Raw genomic sequence first — 19,304 nt, 5'->3', positions numbered from 1 at the left:
AATAGGCATATACTACTGAGTATGCCTAATGCAAACTCCCTGCGACCTCATCTGCCTCCTATACCCCACCACAATGGACACCTCACAGACCATCCTCTGCACTATGGCAATTGCCTCTTGACCTCCCTGCTCAATGATCCATCTCTCAAATGCCTCCTGCCCTATCGAGTGTATTCGATGACAGATCGACAAGAGATCAATGGCATGGTCATCCTCAGCCTGCTGGTTCTCCAAGAGCTCCTCATGTGATGGCCTAGGTGGACGCCCAGGAGCATCGGGTGTCATGATATGATGTGACACCTGATAGAACCATGTCACATAACCATCTACACAGTGCCAGCTCAGGGTGGCCCGTGTACGCCGATACTCCTCTAGGACTAGATGATGCGCCCAATCTTCAAAGATAGCAGTGAGCTCCCGGCGGGTAACAGTGTCAGGAGCAACCTCAAACAGAGACCTCGGTATCATCTACACACGTCCAAACTGTCTCATGCACCGCTCCGGCAGATACCTGACCATGGTGTTGGCCCAACATTCCAACTATCCAGAATATAATGCGATGCGGTCGAATGGGATAACATCACCGTAATTAGTGAAGGGCTTTCACTAGATGTCATCGTGAGCAGTACGAAAGAGGTATACATGATATGACCCCATTTTCTGATTCCCCCCTTTGGAGGACATATCATGCAGCCCTAGGCATGGCGTCAATGTAAGCGGGATCAGGATCGTAGTTATGGATGCGGTGGAAATAAAAGATGATCCAACTCTGAAACACAAATACGATAATATGTTAAAAAGAAATATGATATAATTCAATGTGGTATAATTAAAAAGAAATGTACCGTAAGGAGTGTGCAAGAGTCAGTCAACTGTCTGGTCCTCCAGTTGCATGCTTCATTCAACTTCTGGTATAGGTATACCAGAATGGTGGCCCTCTATTTTCTCTCATGAACTGTAGTCAGATCAATAAAGTATCGGAGATAAGTCATATCCACGTAGGTTGCACTTTTGTCCACACAGAGTGCAGTGCCTACCAAGAACATGAACCAACACCGCAGAGCGCAACCACAATGATACTAAACAAAAAGCCCATCACCCTCCTCCTAGAACTCCGCTGCCGCCACCACGTGGTTCTCATAAAACTCTTTCAATCTGGAGAACCGGATATGCACACCACTTGTCGCACTGCACTCATAATCTGTCATATTTGGGTTCATACCTAGATAATCTACCATCCATTCTATAGCCTCAACCCTCAGTATCCGAAAATGGTCCAATAACCTCCCTCTGATCGGTAGGTGGAGAAGACAGGCCACATCGTGTAGGGTGATCATCAACTCCCCAACAGGAAGGTGGAAAGACGAAGTCTCCTTGTGCCACCTTTTAGCAAATGTCCCCTGCATGCCATGGCTGATGGTACTATATCCAGTCATGCATAACCAGCCAAGGCCGGAACCAGCTACAACGTCATTAAACCACTAAGCCTGTGGTTTAAACAGATCAAATATTTTCTGCGCATGGTTCACGGATTTTATGGTCGACCGTTCCTGCCACAACAAAAACAAAAAACAATGTTAGTTAAACCGTTTGAACAAAGTGCAATAAAAACAACAGTAAAAAACCGTTAAATTAGAAAATGCAATAAAAACACCTCGCTCTCCCAAACTCGTCGAGCGACATGGTCATGATAGTAAATCAACACAGATGTGTCTAAAGGTCTTTCTGGGTAGCCCTCCTCCTCCGTATCATCCTCGTCGTGTTCAGGGTGTGTTAGCTGGTGATTTCAATTCTGAAGCTGAGTAATCTGAAGTTGTGGAAATTGGTTTGAAAGGAGTTATTTCGTGAAAATAGTATTCAAAAGGAATAACACTTATGTCGAAGTATAAACTTAGAAGAATCCTTGAAATATTTACAAGTACACCTCGACAACAGTGTTCGCCCAAACTCGAAGCCTCGAGCGAAAAATATTCGAAATTCAAATAGGAATATATGATCAAGCGAACACGTGGAAACATCTCAAAGAGGCAACGTTTGAGGCTACAAACGTGGCAATCATCTATGTAGGGACCGTTAGGGTCGAGTTAGTATAAATAGAAGTCTAAATGTTTAGATTTAGTGTGTTCAAACAGATATACAAATTCACTAAAAATACTCAAAGTACCTACGTTAGAGAAACGAGTCTTTTGCTGAACAAATGTATGTGCAAGAACACCTTGTTTATTTTATTCGAAGTCCATTTATTGCCTTTATATAAACATAAGTTACTTTGCATTACCTTATTGTCATTTAGTTTCCAGTCAAATTTACATTTCGCTTCATCATCTTTACTTTCGAAATCATTTACCTTAATGTTATATTTTTTTACTTTCATAGCAAGTTTTATAGATTTTGTCAAAGTCTTTATATTTCTTTATTTTATGGTTCATTGTCGAACCCTAGTTATTACTTATCATCATACAAAAACTTAATCACCTAAATATAAAACAATGAGTCAGATTATAAGAACCCTAGCATTCGAGACACACGTCCTAGGATCAATCTAGTCGATCCTGTAAGTTACCAAAGATACTTTGTTTGGAAGACTAGCGGTTGTTTGTCAGAAATCACTGGTAAACAGGGTGAACATCGGGTACCTCCTCCTCCTCCTCCTCCTCAAGTCCCACATCCTCTTCCTCCCAAGAGGAAGACGCCCGAGACAGCCGACTCCTCGATGCAGATGAAGATCCAGCAGGCGCGCCATCCATTTGGACTAGTACTCGAACTCGACCCCGTCCCCGAGTCACTACTTGCTGTGCAACTCTCTCGCGTCGATGCTGTCTGTGTCTCCCTACCCTGTCTAAGTCGAGTGGTCACTGTCTGGTTGCCTGCCATTTTCTTGGAAAAAAATGCAAGCGGTAAGACTTTGAAACAAATTTGAAAATAAAAAAAATATAGTTCAGACCATATTTCGGAAGTGCATCTCCCGAAATTGGTCAGATGTGATTTCGGAAATGCACTTCCGAAAACACATGCGAACAACCATTTTTGGCAGACCACCATTTCTTGCCCTAACTCAATCAAAATCCAATTTTTACCTACTAAACACTATCATTGACCTACAATAACTACACCCTACAACATTTTTCTAATTTCTAACAGCCCTAATAACATTTATAAGTTAGAGTTTAAAGTTATGAAAACTTACAATTTGTTGGAGCTTTGAGTAGATGTTGAATGGAGCTTTGAATGCTTATCAATGCTTGGAAGGAGTTGTAGAGTAAGAATACTTTGAATACAAGTTGGCACAAATGAGTTTGTATGAAAAAAGTTTGTTTTGAGAAGAATTAAAGTGAAAGGGTGTCTGTTTGGGTTTTGTAAAAAACACAACACTTATCGGAGATACATCTTCGAAGACAACCATTTTTTTTTAAAAAATAATTTATTTTGGATATGCATATCCGAAAATATTTTTTATTTAAAAAAAATGTGTCTTCGGATATGCATATCCGAAATTACTTCTTTTTAAAGAAAAATATATCTTCAAAGATGCATATCTGAAATATGAGGGTATTTTGAAATTTTTATTATAAGTCTCTAAAAAAAGTGTACGAGTGTAAAAGAAATTGTCTAAATGAAATTCATTTATAAGTAGTTAATAATACATGCCGGCTCAAGGAATTCATTTATAAGTAGTTAATAATACATGCCGGCTCAAGGAAGATATGTTATAATTCATTCCACCAATTTTTTCATGAAATGTCATCTTCAACTCCTTAAAACCACGTTTCTGCATAATTTAAAATAAAACAATAAAGTTTTTTTAACTGTTTAAAACAAATTAAAATTGATTACTTATAGATCGATACATAACCTATGTGATGCTCATACTTTGTCGAAAATGAAGTGTCATAAGATCCTCCAAAATAATGAACGATCTCTTGATGCTATTCATCAGCTTGATGTAGAGACTGCTCCTCCAAAATACAAACTAAAATATTTTTGTTTAAGTTTTCTGATGACCATTATAATTGAAAAATTTTATATAAAAGTTTTGCAATGAAGATTACAAATACAAACTGGATAAACCAAGTTTCTTTTATATGTATTTAAAAGAATTTCTCTTTCATTTACTCTGTTGTTCACAGGATAATTTTGTAAGAAGTGAAGAAAACATCGTAAAATAAAAGGTTTTAATTTATATGTAAATAAAATAAAAAGATCAAGTAAATTATAGATAAGGGTATACGTGTTAGGTACACTGTAAAACTTTCACATATAAACAACTGAAACCCAATAAGGTGGCATATACTTCAACATCTACGCAACTAAGAAAAAAACTTTAAGTTAAGCACTTTTGTGCACCATTATTTCTATTACCAAAGAAAAAAATGCTATATTTGTTTATTCACAAATCAAGAAGTATCATCCTGAATAGAACATTATGATAGAATTGATTCATGTAACCGATCCCACTTAATAGGATAAGACTTAGTTTTTGGTTGTTGGTTGCATCAAATCGATAGATACTCAACGGAGTTTAGAATATAAATTCTCAAAGTTTTGATGATGTGAAGTTTGAAACTTCAACGCCGGGCAACATTTCCTTGGAGAAGACCCTCTCTGACTTGTGAAGCAATATCTTTCACAGCACCCGGTCCGTGTGGAACAAAAACTGAATTGGATTTTGACGATGCGCCAATCTCCTTCAGCGTGTCAAAATATTGAGTCACAAGAACCATGTCCATGACATCCTTTGATGATGTCCCAGGGACATTCTCTGCAAATGCAACGACACTGTCCCTGAGCCCGTCCACTATGGCTTGACGCTGACGAGCTATTCCAAGCCCTGCTAGATACTTTGATTCTGCATCTCCCTCTGCCCTTTTGATGTACAGAATCTTCTCTGCTTCAGCTTTCTCATTGGCAGCCAATCTAAGTCTCGCCGCTATTTGCAATGATTGAAACATGGTGAAGAAAACAGATAAGAAAATATCAAGCATATTAACATGTTTTTGCTCAAAATATAACTTGCATAACCATGTTTCTCAGGGCCCGTTTGTTCTAGCTTTAAAAAAATAGATTTTTTTCTCTGTACTTTCAAAAATGATTTGAGCTCGGCCAAAACTATATGTGAAGGTGGAAAGCATACCAGCATTTATCTCATTCATAGCTCTTTTCACATGCTCATCGGGTTCAATATCGACGATGAGAGTCTGAACTATCTCATAGCCATAAGCAGACATTGCCTTCATATGAAAAAAAGAGGGAAAAACTAAATTTATGAGTGCTAAAAACTTATTATTTGACATCAAAATAGAGAAAACAAATTACCTTTTCAAGCTCTTCCTCAACGGCTTTTGCAATATCATTCTTCTGTTCAAAAGAAGAATCTAGTTCCATTTTAGGAACGGTTGCCCGAATAACTGAAATAAGAAACAGGAGTTTATCAGTTTCATACAGAAGAAGCATTAAAAAAAACTCCAACTTGTAATAATTTGTATTTGGAGCTTAGACTTCAAATCAACACCATCAAAGACATAGGCTTGGATCTGTTCTCTGGTATTGGTAAGTTTGTAAAAAGCATCCACCGCCTTTTCTGCCATTGCTCGAAATTGGACAGAAGCAACCACAGTCACAAAAACATTGTCCTGATGAGGCGTAATATATTTAGATTAGATAAGCAGAGAAAATCGGGGTATGAACGTAAATTCAATTTTTAGATACATTAAATAACTAATGTAACTCGATAATATATATATATATATATATACATATATATATATATATATATATATATATATATATATATATATATATATATATATATATATATATATATATATATATATATATATATATATATATATATATATTGTATACATTGTCTATTAAATGAATCCAAACAAGTAAATATATTCTTATAAATAGAACTAGAGAGAATAACTATTTGTCTTGGTTATGCATTATAGATTTTAAGAACAAACCTTTGTCTTGGTTTCGCAGTGAACATCTAGTTGCTGCACACGCAAAGAAAGGTAACCAGCTATTTGTCAACCCATGAACCAGGGCACACAGTGGCAACCAGGTTCAAGCACATCCTCATATTTTCCAAAAACTTCTCGGATCGCTACTGTTGATTGTTCGACTTGAAGACAACCCAGAGCTAGTCCCATCTTTAGGAAACCTGAACATAATAATCAGTGAGAAAGTCTAATAAATTCCCTCAGATAAGTCCTTTTAAATGTTGATTACTTGCTACATATTATAGCAATGCAGATATAATCGAAGTATAAGATACAACACGAATATCAAACATGACACTGACAAGTGAGAACTAAATAATAGTTTGAGAAAATGGAATAAACGCCTTCAATCGGATGTTGGTTGGTGCTATACTTGGTCAATTTATAGCGCAGATACATTGGTTATTTAATGAATCCGCATGATCTATGGTATGGTATGATATAACCAAGGTAATTAATAAATCTAGTTAAAGGATTTACACATATGGCAGTTACTTTAACCATAATCAATGATTTTCCCAATTGCTAGTATTCAAAAGCATGATGAATGATGCTATAAAAAAAAAAGCATGATGAATGAATCATACACGAAACATAAAGTAAAAGAAAGAAAACTAGAGAGAAAAATAATCAAAACCATATTGCAGTGAAATTTGTCAAAAATGCTGAGATAATCATGATATATTGAATCAAAATCCAAACAAATGATTCAAAAAGAGAAGAAAATGAATGCAGTGAATCAAAGAAACGGAGAAAATGGTTCTATCACCTTAAAGAGAGAGGGGAATAAATTGAGTGGCAAAAAGCACAGATTTTCGGTTTGTCTGGATTCAGAATGAGAGCAACAATGTTGAAATTCGATGCACTTCTACGCTTTACCTGTGATTTGTATCTTCCTTTTTTGAGTCACTTTTATTAAATTTCACATTTTAAATGTGAGTGATTTTTGAAAAATATTAATTAAATTGATTTTAATATAAAATTAATATTATTTATTAAAACATGTTAATTTATTAAAATATATACTCAATTGATATACATTATTGATCTAAAAAAGTATATCACAAACTATTCAAGAACATAAATTAAAAGATGATTATGATAGCTTGAGTATACGAATTCAATTCGAATTTAACTCAATAGGATAATATGTATTTATATTTATTTAGTAATATAAATAAATTTGATATTTATAAATCAATAATTTTTAAAAAAAATGATAATTATTAAATATTTTTAAATTTTAAAATGTAGTGACAAAATATATGTACATGAATTAAATATGACATTACTTTTATATGACAATTTGGAAAAGACATGCCTCACTTTTTTAGTCCGCAACCATTGTGTGATTTTTTTCTTGATCTTGAAGGATGACAAAAGTTTGTGTCTTATCATTGTTTTAATAAATCTAGTTTTTTTTTTTTTTTGTAAAAGGCAAAAACTATATTAAAAGCAACACAGCATAAGAAATGCTGTGAAGAACCAATATAAAGTTACATACAGACTCATATCACTTAAGAAAACCACCAAAAATTCTATTCCACCAGAACTAACAGATAGAACTCCCCTAAAATTGAAGAAACAAAACAGGACACAGACCAAAAAGCACCCAACTTAATTTTAAACTTTTCTATACCTTAACACCAATGCCCACTAATATTTGACCTGTTCTGCTAAAACAACAGCAGCTGCACCGCAGACCAAAATGTCGGAAAAAAAACCGGATCGAATTGGTACAACATTGGCATCCCCCACCCTGCAATTCCTTACTCTGCTATAAATTGGAAATCGCCTTTCCTGTCTTCGAAAAAATGACCCCACAACCGAAGATAACACAACAAATTCACATTTTCTCTTGGCAAGTGTTTTTTTATCAATTTATTTTGGGAGTTTGGAGGGGAGGAGAGGGGGAGAAGGGGAGTGTTTTGGAAAATAGGAAGAATTGGGTGAAAAGAATAAAAAGATTTTGGATAGGAGGGTGTTGGAGGGTTTGATTTTATTCATAACACCAAAAACCACATAAAATGGGGTAACTCAAAAATTGTATTGAAGGAGGGTTTTGGAGGGCTTACATAAATTTTCCAAATATCTTTTAGGTTGTTTTACTATTTTGAAAATTAGAAATTTTATAATGATAATGACTCTTTTATCATTCAAAACAAAATATTTTTTCAAAAAATGTCAAATATTTTTCTATAATTTTTTAAAAATTCATTTTCGGAAGTCTTCCCCTCTCCTCCCCTCCCCTCCAAACTCCCAAACATAGCCTAAAGAAACGCTGAGGAAGATATTGTAATCTTCGTGTCATTTGTTGTCATATAATAGTTTCGTCATATGCTTTGTGTATTGCTCATTCTTTGAATGAGGGGATGTACCTACGAAAGGCATTTTTATGCCTATGAAAGGGAATGTGTTAGGAAGTAGCGAGTAAGTGAATTGATTTTGGGATAATTTTTGTGGTGGATATATATTTATAAAGTGTTTGGAATCATATAAAAATCTATTTAGTTGTTATTTCTATTGAGGTGATCTTAGTGATCATTACTAGATAAACATGAGTTTTATTGTCGTAATTGATTTTGAGATGGATGGTAATATTTATATGATTTTAATATGTTCTATTTAAGTCAAATTTGCGTGGGTGTGTCACTGCTTCTAGATACCTGACAATAAGCATGTAGGTTTAAATAGATGAATTCAAAACTAAATTATCGTGACGATTTTTTGTGGATGATTAGTGATATATTTGACTAGGACTGTGTATGACCATATCTTTACACAAGCCCCTTAAACTCTTAGCTACTTTAATAGGTAATTGGTCTAAAAAGCATATAAGTGTCAAAAAAATTGAAAAAAAATTCTAGATTGAATGTGCATTTGTAGAGGACTATTGATGTGGTAGTAGAAATATAGTACATGAGGTGGAATTCCAAAGACTGCACTAAATCGCTACATCATTATTTGTGTACACTCGTAATTTATGATGTGACATGTCTTTGTCAATTTATTTAACTAACGTAATGATGTGGCGACACGTCTTTGTCAATTCGTTTAACTAACGTAATGATGAGACTGTTACTTTTGAGACACGACTAAGATCATTGAATTGATAGATTTTTTGTGATGTTGTTTGATCACAATGAGTGAATATGGATCGTTTGTAACCCTTGATATAGTATTGCCATCAAAATAAAATATTTTTTTCTTTTATCATTTTTTCTCTTCATGATTAGTTTGATTTCTATTCATCTATATAATCCTTTGATTATGACTCTATCATCCGAAGATTGGATATATGATGCAGAAGTAGGACCTTTTGTCTAAATATAGCAACAACAACAAAAAAAACTCTACTATATGGATTTTTCTCCTAATGAATGGTTATAAGAAAGTACGAGAGAGTGCTATTTTGTTTGTTTGAACGAGTCTTCCTTTGAGAATGTTTGCTCGATTCAACTTATATTAGAGATTTGTTTAAATAAGTCACACTCCATTCTTTCATAATTTAGAGTTTATTTTGACGGTAAGTGTAAGACACGTAATTTTATTATAGTTAAGATTAGGATTTAATTTTTATTTGTTAAATTTTATATTTGCTATTTTAATTTATCTATTATCAGGAGAAACTTTATATTTTTATCTTATAAAAAAATTTTATTTTTTAAATTTATAGAATAATTAATGTATTTGATTTATATATTATTCAAATATTTAATATATTTAAAAATAAAAAAATGTATATATAGGACCGGAAATAGTTTTTTTTTTTTTAAGTTTTAGAAGAAAAAAAATTATCGAGAATAATAAATTGTCAGCAGAAATTTGAAAGATTATTGCATGCAAATTATCATTGAGGTTATGCAAAAAAACATGTGAGTAAGATTCATCTTTTAAATTAGAATCTAGAAGAGTTAAGTTTTTAGTAAATCAATACTTTTTATGAATAGATTAACATTTATCTTTAAGTAATGTCGCTTGTATTATTTAATTGACTATTGTGATTAAGTGGAGATTAGGCCATGTGTGATCCAATTAATAGAATTTTTTTAAATAATCATGTATTAAAAAAAAATTACGCAAATAACCACGTTTCGGAAAAAATTATGCAAATAACCAGGTTTCTGAAACCCTTAACACCAAGGCGCCATCTCACATGACTTATTCCTTTTTTTTAGCCCTAGGCGCCATCTGACATGGCACACTCAGTCTAATAAGCCATGTCAAATGGCGCCTTCCTTCAACTTTTAGGAGGAGGAGCCATCTCATATGGCTCCTCCTTCTATACGTGTCTTCTATAAATGATATCCCCTTTCTCCACCATTTTTCACACTTTCTCACTAAATCTTCTCATTTCCTCCCAAATTTTATCATCATGGCTTCTGAGATTTTCACAAGAGATGGGTATGTATTTTTCCCGGCCGTTAAACCGCCGATTAAAATGAAATTTTGAAACATCCATTCCATGGAGCGTCTAAAGAGAGAGTTGAAACGCTGGTTAGCTGACGACATCCCAACAGGCGAAGAAATTAGAAGAATCCAGAGAAGAAGAACTGCCATGTCACTTGCGACTGGAACGTCTTGCACTTGGTTGGAGGAAGTTGAAAGAGACAGAGACGTAATGATGATGATGCACGGTTCTGATGACATTGTTTTGGTGTTGGTGGAGATTAGACTCTCTTAACCCCATAAATGACATGATATTCAGCTTCCCCTACGCAACAAAGTAAGTCCACATCGCTATCTATTTTATATTAACTGATGATAAATATTTGTAAATAACTTAAGAAAACTCTTTGTTTTAGGTTTTACGTAACGAGCATGAATTACATGAAGAATCCTCGACGGCATCTAGCCACGTATTGAAATCTTTTGGATCACCTTGGGGAAGGCGATGTATGTATTACTTATAAAAAAAATTATTTTACTTTATTTTTCTTTAATCGTTATCATTAATTTAACTTTATATGCAGTTTATTTGGAGACCATATTTGGGTTTGGAGCATCAACCCAACCAAGAGGATATGGAAATTTGTACTGCAAAAACCGCAATCATACGGTTCAACGTTGTGGAGATGCACCAGAGCGACCGAGTTAAAATGCAGTTCCACATGCTTCAAGATATTCCGTATGACCCAACTTGTTTGGATCCTTGGCATAAAAAAATGGTCGACGGCCAGTGGGATATTGTTAACTGGAAAGATTTTGCACCGGAGTACTGTAGGATGTGGAGGAGACGTGCCCGACATGTGTTGTTGTATCCTATTTCCCCCGATGAGCATCCTATGCAACACACACGTCAATATATGTCATGGTACAGAAGGGTTACTAACCCTGATATGTTTGTGGCTGAGCCGAGGTATTTGGTCGACTCACGCACACGTTGGGCATCGACATCAAATCAACAACAACAATACCAACCAAAATCCGAACGATAATTAAATTCTATGTAATTGTATTCCTATTATATAATCGTTTTATCTTAATGAAAATCTTTGTCGTCTTTGTTCAATTGTCCGTTGTCAATTATTTAGAAAAAAAACAAATACACTAAGGCGCCATCTGAGATGGCTTATTGCAGAAAAGCATCACATAGGAGCCATCCCAAATGGCGCCTCCCTTCATCTGGTACAATGGTGGCGCCATCTCACATGGCATCTTGGTGTTAAGGTTTTCTGAAACCTGGTTATTTGCGTAATTTTTTCCGAAACATGATTATTTGCGTATTTTTTTTAGTACATGGTTATTTAAAAAAAATCCAATTAATACATCATTTTTACGTTGTCCAATATTTTCCTTCCATTTTCTCTCCATTGCCTATGTAACCCGTCTTTACATTTGAAGGTAAAATTCACTTATTATAGTGTGATTTGATGATGAATTTTAATGAAAGAAAGTAATTTTTGAGAAAATTTAAAATGATTTTAGCAAAATTCATTGTTTTGATTAAATAGATATATAAAATTGTTAAAATGATAGAAAATTTGAAAATATTTAATTTAAATTAAATTTAAGAAATTTCAGATGATATATAAAAGTAAATAGATATATAACCTCCGTGTCGTATGTGAGTCTGAAATATATCTCCCTAGATATGGAATGGGTTGTACTCCAATACACCCAAAAGACATGTAGAAGCTCCTCCACCCCCTTGCTCTTAAATCTTTCAAGCCTTCTCTTAGATGCTCTCAATAATATCATGTTGGCCTTGTTATTTTAAGTGAATTACTTAGTAATATTGTCCTTAAATCTTTCAAGCTTTCTCTTAGATCCTCTCAATAATATCATATTGGCGGCTTCGGCTTACTTGTTACTTTAAGTGAATTACTTAGTAAATTCGAAAAATAACTAATAAATACAAATGTCGTAAAAATGTTTATGATAGGTAATTGGAACATAGTAAAACTATGAAACAAAGAGATTGTAGTTCTTAAAACTAGAACTAGAATTTTAAAAAATAAATCTTTAGGTTGAATTCTCCCATGCTTGAATTCTCCCATCTACCCTCATGTTATTTCACTCGATGTATCGATGTGTTTTTATTTATCTATATGCATGATCTTATTCAAGCAATATAGGTGTAAGAATCCACCCATATACCATTTCAATAATTGAAACCGACATGTGAAAATTCCTCCCACATAGTGGAATAGTATATACCACTACATTAAATGTGATAACCTATGATGACAATCTATCATACTATTTAATTCTTTGTTAGTACATGCCAATAAATTAAAGAAGCTTCAATTATTAAATGAAAACAACCATAAAGAATATTATCCATCCCCACATACTCTTACAAGAGTTGATGCTTGATGGAATCAAGTAAGAGTGTTAAATACACATACATACAACAAACATAAATTAATGCAAATAAAGCTTCTTTCTCATCTTTCCATAAACAAAAGACATTGATTAATTTAAGTAGCCGCACTCTTTGATAGCACAATTATAGCATACAATTTTCAAGCTTCAACAAAAAACCAGGGTGTTAATGTAATTTTGTCAAATTCATGGTGATTCAAACAAAACATGCATGTAGTTAGCTCAATAAGCTTTACTTGCCCTTTACATTCATGCTTTCTTTTGCCCTCAAGTTGAGTCCATGAACAAATGGCTTCACAAGATAAGTTACATTACATCTATACTTAGAAAATAAGAAATAATGAAAAGGTAAAGTGAGAAAGAAAATTCATCAACTTTGCGCCTTTCCGGTTGGTTTTGGTGAGTGTTGAGGATATTGATGGTGAAATGGAGAGGCGTGAGTGCCATGTGATATGGAAAGGCTCCTTTGTTGTTGTCCGTTCCTCGTGAACGCTCCTTGTCTACCGTTTCGAGTATTCGGACTCGCACTAAAACGGTCGGCTTGCATCGTCTGGAAATAGTATGATGAACTAGCCATGTCCTTTAGGTTTGGGAGAGGCTTCAATGCTTCTACAACTTCGCTCATTAGTGGTCTTGCTTTTGGATCTCGGCTAAGACAGTGAGCAGCTAAATGGGCGGCTTTTTGAGCTCCTTTTATTGAGAAGTGACCTTCCAGCCGAGGGTCAATCAATCTGTAGAATCTTCGTCTTTCTCCTAGATGCGGTCTTGCCCATTCCACGAGGTTATGTTCGCCATTCGGTCGGTTTTTGTCCATGGATCTTCGCCCGGTTATCATCTCAAGTAGTACAACTCCAAAACTATACACATCGCTTCTTGATGTAAGATGCCCTAAATCCAGTATATAAAGATTAGATAATAATACAGATGTTTGATTCCATTTAAAAGTACTCGAAACAAAACAAATGTACGTGAAAAATTGAAATACAACTAAAAAATGCGGGTTTGGACTTTGGCATAACCAACAAAACTTACCTGTCATGACATATTCTGGTGCGGCATAACCATAAGTTCCCATAACTCGAGTAGACACATGGGTTTTATCACCCTCTGGACCATCTTTTGCGAGTCCAAAGTCGGAGAGCTTGGCATTGTACTCCTAAATGGTAATATTATTAGAAATATTACAATAACGGAAAGAATGAAATGTAATCATGTCGTAACATTTGGCACTTACTGCATCCAATAATATATTGGAGGTTTTGAAATCCCTATATATTACAGGTCGTTCAGCTTCCTCGTGAAGAAAAGCGAGTCCCTTTGCAGCTCCGAGTGCGATTTTCATCCTAATGGACCACGGAAGAGGCAGGGCTCCTACAGCAATATAGTTTCGCACACAAGAACGTTAAAAAATAAAGTATGAAGCAGAATTAGAAAGAAAATTTAAAAATGCCACAACGGTTCGTCTATTATTGGAAAATATAATAGGACATAATTTGTCGGAAAATATTAACTTACTCCTAAACAAGTGGTTTTCCAGGCTTCCACGAGGCATAAACTCGTAAACTAGCAACCTTTGATCATCTTCGATACAGTAGCCTATAAGTTTGACAAGGTTTTGATGAACTAAATCACCGAGATAATTTACTTCAGCCTGTATCATGAAACAAACAAGAGATTAAAGTATGACAGAAATAAACACATAACATTCAAAGAAACATAAATTTAAGAAAATACCAAAAAAAAAACGAAGAGAAATCTTATTAGAAAATTTACGAACCAGCCATTCTTTATGACCTTGTAGACCATCGTGGTTAAGGGTTTTGACAGCAACGGTAAGTCCCGTGCCAGGTTTTACTGCAGCAGTTCCATTTTCTTCAATCCATCCTTTGAACACGCAACCAAACCCACCTTCACCAAGAAGACTCTCAGGCCGAAAATTTCTTGTTGCCAACTTAAGATCGTTGAAAGAGAATTTCCGAAGCCTGGATGCAACTTTAAGCTCCTCTTCAAGTTTTGAAGTAGATGAGTTGCTTTCAGCATTACTAGTAGTAGTGGTTGTCGAAGAGACTACTGGAACCGATGGCTGGTCTCTACTTGTATCAATAGTTGATTTGCTTTCAGCTAGCCAAAACACAACAAATAGAGGAAAAACATAATTAGAACAGCATCATTAATCATACTAAGACAAGAACGGGAAATAGACACACACACACCAGACACAATGTATACACCGTTATTAGTATTTAAGAAAATGAAAGTAGTTGAATGTAACTACATTTTTCGGCATTGTGTTAGTGTCATACACCAAACACGCCGTTAAATTGAAAAGTGGATGATTCTACATACGGAATAAGTACCATTGCAAAGGTGATTTGATAAGATAACAAAAGGAAACTAAGAAGCTCTAACACTCCGAACACAACACTGACACGGCAACACCGGTAATAGTTTGAAAAAATTAATATATTAATCGTAATTACAAGTGTTGGTGGCAGTCCAACACCGACACGGACACCAAGTTTTCCAGAGATGTCCGTGCTACATAGAAAGGAAATGCAGCCCCAACTAAGAAAACCAAGTTCTTATTTTTGTCAAACATTACAAACACATACATAAACATTATGTAGCATGTTACACCAACACTATCACAAGTTTACAAATCACAACTACAATCCTACAATTTAAGAACTCATCCCTAACTCAATGAAACTTTCAAACACATAATAACAGTAATTCTTCAAAGGAAACAGAAATTACCATAGTTAGTACTTGCGCCACTAACAGAGCTATCAACTTTGGATCTTGTCGAAATGCAGCTCCCAATGAACCTAAAGCTAAGCCAACACCCAGTTTCAGTCTCCTCATCTTCCACTACCCCATCTTGCTTCTTCTTCTTCTTTCTCCCTTTTGATTTACACACATCCAAAGACTCTACTACCACCTTAGCATTCTCACCACCTAACCCCATTTTTATCAAACCCTAAACAATCAAACCCAGAAATCATCAAACCTTAAAAACACCCTCCAACACATACCCAGATTACCAATTCCCAAATAAAACCTAAAAATCACAACTTTATCACTCAATAAAACTCAGAACATGAAATCCAACAAAACCCAGAAATTTAAAATGGGTAACACCCTCCACAACACATACCCAGATAACCAATTCCCAAACAAAACCTAAAAATCACAACTTTATAGCTCAATAAAACTCAAAACATGAAACCCAACAAAACCCAGAAATTTAAAATGGGTGAAGAGGGAAAGTAGATCAAAGCAGATCAAAAGCCCCAAAAAATAAAATCTTGAACCCTAGATTGATCAGTAATGTGAAGAACCCTTTTACATCAAACAAAAAAAAAAACTATAGTGAAATCTCAAGAGAGACAGAAACATGGGATTTGTGTGTTGTGTTGGGTTCTTCTAACTGAATGAGTAGAAACAAAACTCCAAACACAATGCGGAAACGGAAACTAAAGAAAATAATAAATATGTGAAAATTACTAAAAATAATAATATATGATAATTTTTTATGTGTGATGTAAAACAAAAAAAAACTGTAGATTCTTTCTCTCTCATTCTTTAATACATTTTTTTTTCTAAATTTTGAAAATGAGAGAGAGAAGAGGAAGGTTTTGGGGTACCCGAACCGAAGGAATGTGGGAGGGTGACCGAATAAGAGGAGGGCAGTTAGGGCAGGAGAGAGAAAAGGGGGACCTAGTGATGGTGACGTGTGGGCTTTCGATGGGTGTAGCGTGAGGGAAGCCAAGTCATGCGTCAGGTTGATCTCACTCATTTTTGTGATAGAATAAAAAATTGTTTTTTTCTATTAATGAAATTCATAGGAAGTAATCTTTTTTAATAATATGACCATTTCTCTCATCAACTACCTAACTAAGAATATAACATGCCTATTAACTCCCTTAATTGCCCTTTTCACTAATTTTAATTTACACTAAAATATACCCATTTTGGTAATTTGCTAAATCAAACTTCACTTAGACCAATTATACTTCACCATTAATCCAAGTGGCACCCTTTTCTCAATTTTGCTATTGGTTATTCTATAACAACAAATTAACCATTGTGTAATAAAAATTGTTTCATTACACTGTTGATTTAGGGCTTTACACAGTAGACAAAACCAAACACAATTTCAATATTTCCCTCTCTTTCTCTCTTTTACTTTCATTCGGCTTCCTCATTCTCTCTCTACACTAAACCTCCGATTTTTCCATTGCTACTTCGCGCATTCCACAGGTAAGAAAACAATGTTTCTTCCTTCTTTCTTCTTCTTCATCTTTTGTTCACATGTTTTCTTCATACTGATTCTTCGGTTCAAGTGATTTTGTTACATTTATTTTTTTCATGGTGGTTGATGTTACCAGTCTGGTTATTGTGAGTTTATTTTCCCAAATATGGTGTACTGATATTCAAGCTTCATACATATATCATCTGTAAAGTTTTGATTTTGGTCAAGTTTTGAGATTTATAACATTTGTGTTCTTCATTTGTGTAAAGTTTCGATTTTGCCATGACATTTGCGTTGTTCATGGTGGTTGATGTTACCAAACTGGTTATTGTGAGCTTATTTTCCCAAATATGGTGTATTGATGTTCAAAACACATACAGTTGTGATTTTTCTTAGTGATCTTTTTACTGATTTTGATGAATGTTATTGAAGTTGTGATTTTTATAGTGATCTTTTTAGTCATTTTGATAAATTGTCTTAAAGTTATGATTTTTATAAATTTGTGAAGTTGTGATTTTTATACTGATTTTAATATTTACTGATATTGTGATGTTTATAAAGATTCTTAAAGAGATGATTTTTATAAAGTAGTGATTTTTATGAAGTAGTGATTTTTATGAAGTAGTGATTCTTTTGAAATTGTTCTAATAAGCTTTCGAGGATCTTTATCTTAGGACATCTAATAAATTTTCACTCTCCAGAAATGTTCTGTTTTCGAAGTGCAATAGGTGTGTATGATGTTAGGTTTATTTTTCAATTACTTGTAGTGATTTTGATTTGATGATATCTTACGATGTTGTTTGGTTTGACTACAGGAAAGGGTATAATTCTGGGGCTTCCATGACATGTTCTGGTTGTCAAAGAAGTGGTATGAGTATATCTATGAGGCATTTGGGTGCTAATTAGATTCAACAAATGAAACATCTTTGCAGTGAATATAAGGAAGTGGTATGAATATTTCTATGAATATTCCTAACACTGCAATTTTTTATAGGATGAACTAGAGGTGGCCCTAACAGATTTAAAAGCCATTGTGCTGCAGCATTAGGAATTAAAGGTTGGCTTACAGATAATATGTTAGCAATGCATTACATTTGACCTTTATTGCATGAGTTTTGTAACAATCAAATAATATTTGACATTTGCTTGCAGATTGAGTTGGAAATATATAGAGATAATGATATGGATGCCTTTGAAACAATGAGTTAAGAAATGCTTCTCTTTTGTAATTTATATGAAGATTTAATGATTTAAAAGGTTAATCTGAATACTGTCATTGTAAATTGTGACACTGATGTATTGATATTACTATTGGCAGAGGAAGCAATTGAAGTTGCTCATACATCAGCTAACAATATTTTCACTCTGAAGTAATGGTGTTCAAACAACTTCTCTAAGGCTAAGGAACACCTTGAAAATATGTACAAGGAGGTCAGTCATTTCAGTTTAATGCTTCAATCTGCAAGGAGGTCAGTAATTTATTTTAATAAAAAAATTCAATAACAATTAATTTAGCCATGAAAATAAATAAATAACAAATATGAAGTGGTTATATTATCTATATTGGACAGTTGCGTTTTTTTCGGCTCCGCTTATTCCATGATCAATTGATCACGATAAAAGTGAAGTCCTCATGGAATAAAGGGAAACACAATTATCTCAGACAAGCTACCAATGCTTTGAAAACAAACGTATACTAAAAAATTCAAACTCTTCCGACAAGATACAATATTGATGTTGTTTGACCAAAATACGCGCGATTTGAGTAGAGGTTCTTTTGTTTAGTCACATGAGTTAGTCTGACATGACCCATATCAGTACAATGGATGTAGAAATTCTCTTCATCTAATATAAATATAGGTAATTATAATCATAATATAATCACCTTATATATTCTTTCTCCTTTAAATACTTATCTTATTTTATTTATATTTAATATTATTCAAAACTTTCTTTAATAAAGATATTAATTAATACACGATCAATTATAGCGATACATATTAATCATAAATATATTGTCTTCCTTTTTAAATTGAAAATTATATGTTATTGTTCTATCATTCGTTTTAAAAGTAATTAAAATTTCATTTATATAATTATTTAATCTAATTATATTTATCTGATCATTTTTTATTTTATAGTAGAATAACAGCTTTGTTAGTAATTCAATTTAATGCAGCCTAATAAAAAAAAATGTTGACATCATATAAATGTAA

The 19,304-nt window shown here is 33.9% G+C and overlaps 1 protein-coding gene, 1 long non-coding RNA gene and 1 pseudogene across 3 annotated transcripts; 1 reads left to right on the top strand and 2 right to left on the bottom strand.

The window, feature by feature from the left end:
* Positions 1–4,280: 4,280 nt before the first annotated feature.
* On the bottom strand, positions 4,281–6,907 carry LOC131631071 (hypersensitive-induced response protein 1-like; annotated as a pseudogene).
* A 6,072-nt stretch (positions 6,908–12,979) lies between these two features.
* Positions 12,980–16,423, bottom strand: LOC131631077 (serine/threonine-protein kinase PBL34-like). Its single transcript, XM_058901861.1, has 6 exons — positions 15,591–16,423; positions 14,611–14,954; positions 14,349–14,484; positions 14,068–14,204; positions 13,866–13,989; positions 12,980–13,721 (listed from the first exon to the last, which is right to left on the bottom strand). Exons 1-6 carry the CDS (start codon positions 15,799–15,801, stop codon positions 13,204–13,206), a joined length of 1,470 nt encoding a protein of 489 aa, XP_058757844.1. The 5' UTR covers positions 15,802–16,423; the 3' UTR covers positions 12,980–13,203.
* A 547-nt stretch (positions 16,424–16,970) lies between these two features.
* On the top strand, positions 16,971–18,552 carry LOC131631073 (uncharacterized). Of its 2 annotated transcripts, XR_009292605.1 has the most exons (5): positions 16,971–17,096; positions 17,904–17,956; positions 18,083–18,145; positions 18,241–18,292; positions 18,407–18,552. It is a non-coding gene; the product is annotated as an uncharacterized LOC131631073 (long non-coding RNA). The 2 variants fall into 2 exon arrangements; XR_009292604.1 differs by having other exon boundaries at positions 17,904–18,145.
* Positions 18,553–19,304: the final 752 nt, after the last annotated feature.

Source organism: Vicia villosa, unplaced genomic scaffold, assembly GCF_029867415.1.
Source record: "Vicia villosa cultivar HV-30 ecotype Madison, WI unplaced genomic scaffold, Vvil1.0 ctg.000764F_1_1, whole genome shotgun sequence".
NCBI classification, from domain to species: domain Eukaryota; kingdom Viridiplantae; phylum Streptophyta; class Magnoliopsida; order Fabales; family Fabaceae; genus Vicia; species Vicia villosa.
This window is presented reverse-complemented; position numbering and strand designations above follow the sequence as displayed.